The 11,228-nt window shown below is 40.5% G+C and overlaps 1 protein-coding gene across 2 annotated transcripts in view; it reads right to left on the bottom strand.

The window, feature by feature from the left end:
• LOC137800200 (microphthalmia-associated transcription factor-like) overlaps positions 1–5,795 on the bottom strand; it is a 29,950-nt gene extending 24,155 nt beyond the window's left edge. For both annotated transcript variants that reach the window (XM_068597274.1, XM_068597273.1), the window contains exon 1: positions 5,671–5,795. In XM_068597274.1, the coding sequence (XP_068453375.1) occupies positions 5,671–5,774 (104 nt within the window). In that variant the 5' untranslated portion in view covers positions 5,775–5,795. The remainder of the gene's footprint in view (positions 1–5,670) is intronic.
• Positions 5,796–11,228: the final 5,433 nt, after the last annotated feature.

Here is an 11,228-nt window from a genome sequence, read left to right on the forward strand (position 1 = left end):
TAGGACTGTAACCAAAAACCAAACAAACACAACAACAAAAAAAACATCCTGCAAGAAGCTGCCCGTGATGACCCCGCCCCCATTTGTGTCTCTCCAGTCGGCAGGAGCCTCGTTCACGGAGGCAATCGGGCCCGAGCACGCGACCTCTCGGCTGGAGCGCAGCTCGGTGATCATGACCCTACGCGACGGTACGTTGATCCGCTCGCACCCCGAAACCACCCCACCCCGCTGATCACAGCACCCCAGCGTGCTGCAGCTGGCAGATAGTCACCAGCAGGGGCATCGGCGATAATGGGAAGCATCAGTATGAAAGTGGTACACATAAGGTTATCAATTATTCCGGCTTTGCAGCCAGTGGGAGGTGAGAGAGCAGAAAACAAGCGTACAGACGACCACAACAGGGTGAATCGTTAAACCGAGTGAACCACTTCAGGGTGCAAGCTTTGTATTTGCGTAAGGAGATGAGACCAGTTAAATACATAGTTTCTGCATAATAATTTATGTTTTGGAAAAACAGTCAATGTCACAACACCGAAACAAACCATTACTACGCCTTGTATCCACGGAGCCGAGGAAATTTGTCAAATAATCAACTCGTTAAGTGACGGGAAATGAAGCGCTAACTATTGACGTCATTGTAAAGTAGCAGGAACACTTTTGTCTGAAGGGATAAAATATTGAGTGCATTTAAGGTTTTGAAGTGTAATGTTTTGTGACAACCTTTAGGACAGAGTAGTGTAGTAGTGAGTTAAACCTGCACGATTTCTGCACTAATTGTTTATTTAGATGGGTTTATTGTGTGTGTGTGTGTATATATATATATATATATATATATATATATATATATATATATATATATATATATATATATATAAGTGTAAAGGATATAAATACACAGATTTGCAATTGAGATATTTGCAAAAAAACTATTGGTGAACAACACATGTAAATATAGATATGTTAATTTCTTTCTGTTTGATGTCATCACTCTACACAGAAGTGTGTAAGGCAAGTATGTCACCTATGAATATTTGTATTACGGTTTAATCTGTCTGTAATTATGCTTAGATTATTAGTATAAAATGTCAAAAATGAAATGGAAAAGGTGACATCAACAAAGGGTCAAAACATGTATCTAAATATCGATATTTTTCAACCCAGCATGAATTATTAATTCCTCTACAGGAAGTTGCTAACCCTGCCTCTTTGGTAAAGTAACCACTTAATCCTTGAGTGTCCATAAACCTTTCACCAACAAGAGTCACCATATCAGTCACCTTTTCATATCACAATGTCAAAAATAACCTTCCAAGAAATAGTATTCACTATTTTCCTGCTAATCCCTGCTTCAGATGCAAGAGGGAAGACAAAACAGGGTCCGCTGTTATTAAAACATCGCAAAACGATAATTGGGTTAAATCTAGAAAGCCAGAACCGGCCGGGAGAGCTTGAACTTGACGGGTCTTATTTCTGTATTTTGGTTAAGTGCCCTTCATACGTCCCTGCTCCCCTCTCCTCCCTCTGTTATTCAACAAAGAGAAAACAGAGCATCCAAGGACAGTCAGGAGGGTTTCATACAGTTTCCTACAGCAGGCCGATGGAGTGTTTTCAGGTTCATGGAAACGAGGATGTTCTACTAACACAACAAAGCAGCTTTTTCCAGCGTCTCTTGAGGGCCGATTTGCCTTTGAATGTGACAGCCAACACATTTTTACATTATAAAGGAAACCATTCATGTCTCGACATGACTCAGACCAAATTTTTCACGCATAATAACCGTGAAAAAACAACTATGTATACTGAGCGTGGTATTTCTGGCCCTTTTGTGAAAGTTACCAAAGTGCATCTGAAAGAGTTTTATAGAGTTTTGCCTGTTACACGGGTGAGTTTATGAGAAAATGTATAAAAAAAAATAAAATTGATGTCACCCTTCAAAATGCAAGAATCATAAAAGAACTGCTTTTTATTTAAGGGAGGAGCTCGTTTTAGTTTTATTGGACATTTTGATTGGCCTGCATGCTTTATTTTTTGTATGGTAATAACCTTGAGGACATCCAAGAGGACATTAAAATGATTTTCAAGTAAAATTCTTTAGGTGGGACTTATTTTTTTCAAATGCTGAACAGTAGAGAATATGCAACGCTACTCAAAACACCCTATTAACATTTCAGATATTCAACAGGTTTTTTGAGAAGGATCGTTAGCTACAGTCCTACAACATTCAGCATCAGGCCAGGCGTGACCTAGGAAGTGTTTTCGGTGTTGTTGCAGTCCTTACGGGTCACCAACAGAGGCTGACAAAGATCACACATCGCCGTTATTAATTAAAGTATACAATAAGATATCATCAAATCAAATCCAAAGTTTACAAAGATCGTATAACGTAGAAATGCAAAGCACACGCGTGCTTCAAAAAAGCCGCAGCAATGCGATCCTGACGGCGGCCGCAGCACCTGTCTGTGTCGCTAAACTCTTGGAGGATGAAACCCTTCACCCTTCAGGCCTCTCTGGACGGGATTCCTCACCGGACTGGCCTGTTCCCAGCACCAACTTTCATGACCTGCAACCTGACTCAGCTTCCTGTCACTGGCAGATTTAAATGTAATACATGTCCATTGCCAATTTCACAACTTCGTAGCTCATCTGCAATAACTATTTGATGATCGGGCAAATATTTCCTGACTTAAATATGAATTTTGTTCATTCCAAACTGAATATATTTCAGACAAAGCTCTCGCACGGGGCTTTGTGTTCACGGCGTTCAACATTATTACACTTTTAAAGTTTGGCTTGCATGAAAAAGAAAAAAAAAAGTTAAAGGCAAGTTAACTCAAACGTCTCTTTGTGCTGGAAAAAACTCTCCGAATCAACATTTAGTTAAATATCAAACCTTCTGCCACAGTTCGCCGTGTGCCGTGGAAAGCACACTTGAGAATCTCTTTGCGTGCCAAGAAAGCCTGCAAGTAATGATCCCCTGACTCTCAGTTTCAGAGATAACACATCCACCGCTAAATTTACACATCTTATTTACACTGCATAGACTATTTCCACCGTCTATCTCACGTCTATGTTCGGCACCAAACGTCTGGCACGTCTCCTGCAGCCGTCACTGTCAAAGTAATAAAGAAAGCAACATAATTGAAAGCTAAAATGACATTTTGTCACACTTCATATTTTAAATTTAGAAACAGCATGGGTTGGGGAGGGGGCGAGACATGACAAGATGCCGCACACCTCAATACTCAAACTAATTATATCCAATTCTTTTGCGCAACAACGTCTCAAAACAACAGAGGCATCGTGACTGATGTTATGTTGGATCATCCTCATGTGATGGGAAGAGGAAGTGGGATACGTTCAATCGAACACAACTGTTCAGACAACTTCACATATTTTGTGAACGGAAATGGCATGAAATGAAATCATCTGTGGTGCTTTGCGTCTACTGAAACTGGCTGGCAGTGCGGCCCTGGCAGCAACAACTCTTGAAGCAGCTCTTGAATGTGTAACCGTGTAATGACATTTACACTAATGAAGAAATTAGTTTAAAATGCAGAACTGGGTTAAAGGTAAGGACTGTGACAAGATGGCTGCTTTTTGTTGTTGTTTTCTCTTCCTGGATTTGTGTTCTGGCTGAAATTTGAAGACAAAAAAAGAAGATATTAACTCCCAATCAGCAACAAAATGTCCAGAAGGGGGAAGAAATATAAGTGGACCAAACGTCTTTGCAATAAGCGCTCTGTCTGCACACACAGTGGCGTATCTGTCCTCTGTGCGTCTCCAACCTGACAATGAAGCCGTGTATTACTACCGCTGAACATAACGGAGACGCGCGGACACAAATTACAGACACCGTTCTGTGAACAGATGTATTGTCATCCGAAACACAGAGGAAAAGTGTCGAGTTTCACAACTTCCCAGTCTAATCGCAGCTGAAAAGTGTTGCATAATGTTTTAATAGAATCACCCAAAACAGGCGGTTGTGTTTCTTTGTCATGACTAAAAATAAATCTGCTAATGTTAGTCACACACTCAAAATATTTCGCAACTGGTGTCAAAAGTCTTTCATTCAATGCTGACGTTAATAGTTTTATGTAAGCGACTAGATAGATAGATAGAAAAATAGATAGATAGATAGATAGATAGATAGATAGATAGATAGATAGATAGATAGATAGATAGATAGATAGATAGATAGATACTTTATTAATCCCCAAGGGGAAATTTGTAAGGAAGAGCACCAAAAACCAAAACAGTTAACTTTTCCTTAAAGGAATTAGTTTCATTCGCTTACTTAGACGAGAAGATCGATACCACTCACATCTGTCCATTAAATATGAACCTGCAGCTGGTTAGCTTAGCATAAATACTGGAGACAGGGGGAAATAGCTGGCATGGCTCGGTCCGCAGGCATGACACGTCTGATGTTCTCTAATTAACAGCTTCAACTTTGAATTCGTACAAAAACTGGTGTGAAAATGAAGTGGTGGTTCCCGGCTAGCAGTTTCCCCCTGTTCGTAGTGTTTGTGCTAAGCTAAGCTAATTGTCTCCTGCTTCGTACTCAACACACAGACATGAGGGGAGATGTCAAATCTTCTCTGACTCTCTGCAAGAAAAAAAAGCGCATTTACCCAAAATGCCAAAACAGTTCCTTTTAATCCATAAAATCCCTGGACAGATTATTAGCAATTGTACTGCACTAATAAGCATCTGAATGTGACATGAAACAGACGGAGCAGGCAGCACACTTACTGTGCTTCCAGAACAAAGGTGAAAGGTCAAATCAGACCATGTAGGCCCGACTCAGCTCAACGCTGATTGTTAGTGGAGGCCTCGACAACGCTGAAAATAGCTGTCTAACAAGTCAGTGTGTGTGTGTGTGTGTGTGTGTGTGTGTATGTGTGTGTGTGTGTGTGTGTGTGTATGTGTGTGTGTGTGTCCATGCCCTGAGACACCAGGGGAACTATGAATGTTTGCAACATGTATTCTCTGGTGTGTTTGGTCAGGAATTTCGCCAAACGATTACATGCAGAATAAATTTGCCAACGCTTGACTTAAGTACACAGAAAGGCCAGTTTATTAAAAAACAGCTTTCAACTCAACTTTTTATTTTATTTTAGATAAGCTCCTCTACAAGTGCATTCACTTTAAATGTTTTTTTTTTTTAATGATATTCAACCTAAAACACTAACTACATTCGACTAATTAAACCAGTTATTGCCATTCTGCAAGATTGCATTTCTTCCATACACCTTAAGCCACGCAGAGGTATGTATTTAACATATGCTCAGGAGAATCCACGAACACCAACCCACTCATCCGATTTACACAAGTGACGCCGCGCAGCATCTCAGCCGTCTGCTCCTCGACGAGCTAATATTTGAAGTTGATGTTGACAAGACAACACCCAAAGTGTTGCATAACTTCATGCCAGCAGGACAACCACAAGGAATGAGAGCCAACTTGATAATCCCGGGTTCTCAGCCCAAAGCACCCCCGTGGGGAACCAGCTCTCTGAGAAAGTACCCGCATTTTAACACGCACGGTACCCCCTAGACACCGCTTTCGTTGAAGAAAAAAAAAAAAAACGTCCGCAAAAGCCTAAATTATCACTTCACCAGCAGAGCCGCTCGTGGGGAAATAATAACTGTCCGCCGCGAAACAACTGACCTGTTTTTCAAGGGTTGACTCTTCAATTCGTAATACGTTTTAGGCTCCTCTTGAAACTCCTCCGCGACCTCGAAGTCGGGAACTATTCCCGATTCCGCTTGCATATTTACAGATGTCAACTTTCGGGAGACGTTGAGCTCCTTTAAAAAAATTAATTAAATTTTTTTTAAAAAGCACACACGGACGGTATTTGTGCCGCCGTACTTCGCTCAGGATCAACCGCTGTCACCGCGAGCCGCCTCTGTTCAGACTCAGGACCCGGAGCTCTGTAGTCCTCCACGTGCAGCGAGCACGGCGCCGCTGGCGGGCTGCAGGCGGCGGCCGGACTACGCCTCCCGGCATGCACCGCGGCTGTCAATGTCAGCACGGATTTCATTGGCTGCGGCTTGCGAAGGGAGGGGGGGATTCTCACGCAGCCTTATTTGCTCGCAGAGTCAGTGTCATAAAGTGTAATGTTCCTCCGCAGTGATACTTATTAATGAGTGTGAACATTTGGCCGCCTTTTTTTATTTAATTTTTTTAAATTTAATTATTTTTATTTTACTTTTACAAAAAGCTAATAAAGTAATATCATGATGATAATCTGACCTGCAGTGGTGTGATGCTTTATTATCGCCTTTACAGACAATCACCACATTACACCAGACTCTACTACAGTTATACATCTCCTGAAAATTAATATTAATATTAATATCTGACTGAGAACTTACACAATCTGAACTATGGTGAACCCTTCTCCATTATCTTCCATGTGCAATTTCACATAAAATGGAAGGAAAGGAGATGAGACTAAGTCAATATTTGGTCAATTATGATGTAATCTTCAATCTGATGTATTTCTTTTTTTCCATTTGGATATACTGTATTAATGTTTTACTTAGTCATCTAGCTTTTGCTTCATTGCTACAAATACTCTGTGATAAAAAAAATCACTAATTATTACATTATTACTCTGTTGCGTACTATATGTAGACCAAATCCTGGATTTATTGTATCGTCCCGGCAGTTAAATCATGCATTAAAAATCCTAACAAACCTGCAGGCTGTGTCGACCTTCATGTCTTTGTTTCCCTCCGTTTCCTGTGCAGACAGCCTGACTTGACTCTGTTCCTCTTCTCCTCTTCTCTTCTTCTCCTTGCTCTTCTCTCTGCTCACCGAGTTTTGCTCTTCATCCATTGAACTCCTATCCACCACTTGGAGGCAGTATATAGCCAGAGAAGCCAGTGCCATGGGCCCACTGGTGGGCGGGGGGGACACTTTCTATTACAAAATGTAAATTCAAATTCAATATTTGCATTAGCCTCATCCTGCTCAACTAGTTTGAGTCTGCATTTTACTAAGGCAAATATCTTGCAAATGTGCTTTTTGCTGGAAAGCAAAGACTTGAAAAACTTTGGAGTCAGAACTTTTTCTCACTTAAAATAGCATCACGATGATTGAAGACGGATGTAACCACAATAGGTGACATAATATTTGCACAAGAGATTTTCTTTGTCACAAAAAGCAGGTTACAGTCCGAACAGGAGACATGGTGCAGGCCATGCAGGGTTTCACAGTCAGGCAAAGAGGACGGAGCCGGACACACAATGGACTAGACAACACATTATTCTGGGTAGTGTTGTGGGGTGAACAGTGGCACTGGTTACAAAGGGCCTCCAGCTGAGGGAGGCCCCCCAGAGTTTATAGACTACAATGCCCTTTGTAATTCCTCAAGTGGGTATAAATATTTGATACTTCAGCTCAAATTGTTCTGTCTTTGCAACATGATTTGGTTGAAACCTATAAGAATGTCGTCCTGGATATGTTTTCAACCACAATGGGTTGTTTGTGTCAATATTATTTTCCCAAACTTTCCCATGGTTTGATTGAGACGTGTTCTATAAACTCTAGCGTTTCATTAACTTGCATATCACTATTTGTTTCAGGTTTTCAATGATGCGTAGCCTGCAGTCTTTAATATCAGGACCACACTGACGATACATCACATTGAAGGTCAAACTTGAGCTTGTTGTGTCTAAAGGTTTGTCAGAATAACCATATTGTAATTTGGGTTAAAGTCCCAACAATAATATAAAACTCGATTGGGTTTATGGTTTTCAACCCATGAATGCTAAGCTGTACTTTAACCCGGTACTGTTTTGCTATGAATTTAAATTATAGCATGAAATAAACTGCCCTATAGGCGCATTCTGAACCGGAGGGGCTGATTCCAACATGTGACAGCCAAAACGTTCCCCCACAGTAAAGTCAAGCCCCAGAAAATGATCAGGTTACATTTGTGATAATTGATAATCATGTGCGTTCACGTCTAACCTCCTCCTGCTTCCACATCCATCATTCTGCCATTCCAGCATGTGCACGCAGGCCGCAGCGCACACAAGTGCAGTGTTAGAGACAAGGCAACAAATGTCCAGCGACCGAGGCGTCCTCATACTGGCCGCCTGCCACGAGATAACTGAACACACGGAACGTAATTACGCACGAGAGCAATACATCATTGTTTCCACAGTGTTGTGTAGATTTAATAAGCAGTGGCAGCCAGTGCAAACACTGGTGACTAATAAGACAGAGCATGACCTGCTATGTGGGTCAACAATAGGGAGAGAAAGCTGTTAACGGACGGTCCTCTTCACCTCGCTGATTTCACACGCCGTCTGCCAATCGCCAGCGACGAGCAGCCGTGTGCCACAGGAGCACTTCCTGTATGTGTTGCAGTCGAAACAAGATCCTGGAGTACGAGCCAAAGGTGTCCGGGTAATCCAGGATATTAGTGGAGCCTCGTGTTGACTGTCGTCTAACTAATCTGAACTGGTGGACGGGAAGCTGAGCCATGAATAAGTTGCCTTAATAGAAAATGAATGAGTCCATAGTACATGAAGTACATAAATCTAAATATATGCTTGAAGGCTTTTTCTCTTTGTTGCTATTTGAAAATAATGTTTGCACATGTCACTCTGTGTTCACACATACATTTGCTTATTTATGCCCACGTTTCCAAACTTTTCTGACCACGTATATATTATGTTGTTCTTCAATTCATTGCAAATGTTTTTAAAAATCCATGTACATGAAATTGGCAGCGCTCCTATTCAAACTACTATCCTAGGAGCTAGGGCTTCCTCCTCTTAGTATCGGTCGCTTTGGTTTGAGTGGATTAAGATTTCTTTTGCCTATAAGCAATCATTTTTAATGCTAGTTGACTTATTTCCAGAGAACTCTGGTAACCACAAGATTTGGGGAGAAACCAGAGAAAGTTTTGAAAGTGAATTAAGTAGTCAATTAGTGTTTGTGGACTGAAAGTTTCTTTGGTCAAGGACAGCCCCAGTTTGAGACGCTGGATAGATATTTCTAGTTTGTGTTGTCGTTCAGATTCTGTTGTTGTTGAGGTTAGTGTGGGTGAATTTACATAAAGCATCTGCCAAGCACAATTTGACTATGCAAGAATGGGGACTGAAAAGTGATGACACACACAGTCCTGTATGAATCAATATATATAGATATATATATGTACACATATATACACATCTCTAATTACACGCAGCAGTTATGAGGTGTTTTTACACAACAATATAACAACTGATGATGAGTTGCATACAGACAAACAATAGCCTGTGGATTGAAAACAGCATGCCATATAAATGAAGAGCAACCCACAGCGTTAAACACACGCGCATGCTCCTCGACTTTAAGCTCGTATTGTAAAAATGTGCAGTGAATGTTTACTTTGCCGGATGTGGTGAGAGTTTTTTATTCCCAGTCATAACAAGGAAGCAGTGTCTCAGTTGTGCTCCGTGGCCATTGATGATCTAATTGAATTACTAATGAGGGAAACAAGGGAATCCCTCCTCTTTTGTTTATGAGAAGATTTTCCAGTAAGGAGGCGACTCACTGGACAGATGGTTTTGGGGGATCTTAATGAGATACTTATTCATGTCTGATGTCAGAAATCCACGCGCAAAAGGGGGGTGGGGAAAGCTTCTCTCTGCTGATAAGCATTTACTGTATAGTGAGGACATCCTGTAGCAATACAGGTCCTAGATTATTCATGTGGACTGCAAAATGCTGTTTGTCAGAGTATCTCAACATGTATTTGTGGAACAGAATAAATTGATGTTTTCGAGGAGTTACATAAGGCCTCTGTGCCCGCTTCTTTGGAAAATTACTAGCCGAGTAAAGAGTAAAGACAGTAATGAATATTTCAGTGGCAGCGTCACTTCTGTACTGAAATGAATATCGCGTGTGAAACACACACCGATAGTGCAGTTGAACAGTATTGAGTGTGGTGAATTGTGTCGAAGATGTTAACTGGTGTGTAAATAAACTCAGTGTAATAAAACTATAGCCACTGAACTGATATTTAAATTTGCTCTGCGTACATCTTTTATACAACATGGATGTGACGTTAAAAAAAAAAAAAAAGATTCAATCGGTTGTAGCTTTCGTGCAACGTGTAAACTTTTTACTGCAAAGCTGAATGTGGATTTCATTTCACCGCATGTCGACTTTAGTGAAAGCTGTGAAGTCTTTATTGATGTGGCGGTGGTTTGTCGTCTATTTAATTTGCAGAAAACAAACCTCAGGGACATGAAATGAGTTAAGTTGTCACTAAATGGCAGTGTTTTTCAGTGAATAGTCATTTCTTGCAGCTGGTGTTGATGTTCATACACATTGGGATAAAATGCTTACTATGGTTCCTGTCCTTTGTCAGTTGTCTAACGTGCTAAATACATCCTCCTCAGCTCACGTTTATTATCACTTGTATCCTGTTTTAGCGCCGCGGGTCAATGGAAGTATAGGGGAAAATCTCTTGTTTAAATACAGTGCAACCAAGCAGACTAAAATATACATAAACAAACCTGTTAGTCATGGACTGAAAGACAAACAACATATTAGCATAAATAGAGGCACACAGTAAAACAAACCAAGGTATATGCCTTTCTGGACGTATCCACAGTTATTGAACATTCACATTCTTCTCCCTCAGCAAAACAATAACAAGTTTGCGTCATAAAACTGCTTTACACTGGAAATAACTGTGTAAATTCACAACATTACAAAGTACAAATGGGGTTCTTTCACAATAGATGAAAAGGAGACACACCAATAACTTGAACACATACTTTATTATACCGTCATGCCTTTTCCAGTCAGGTACTTGAACATTTCAAAAACATAAATCAACACTATGAAAGCCACAATTTACATGCAGAAACTGTGATTTATCTTGCAGTGTACTGTATTTCTCTTTAACACAGTCATTACCCTCCATTTCTCTTATTTCCCTTTACTTCGAGTACATACAAGTACCCAATAAGTATTGTATTGATACACTAAATAATCACACATTCATTTGCCGTCTGTAATGTAAAATCTGACCTAATTTGTTGTTTTATTTAACTGTCGCTGCCCGTCAAATGTTTGGTTTTAATATCATTTCATTGGGTTGGGTTTACATGGTGACATAGAGTATAGTTGCTGTCATGACAATAACTAATGAGCATCCAAATACACAATAACCCGATGCCATATGACACAATAAGGGCTCAATAAATCAAATA

The sequence above is a fragment of the Clinocottus analis genome, unplaced genomic scaffold (genome assembly GCF_023055335.1).
Source record: "Clinocottus analis isolate CAN_PGR_092001 unplaced genomic scaffold, fCliAna1.0.p SCAF_4, whole genome shotgun sequence".
NCBI classification, from domain to species: Eukaryota; Metazoa; Chordata; class Actinopteri; order Perciformes; family Cottidae; genus Clinocottus; species Clinocottus analis.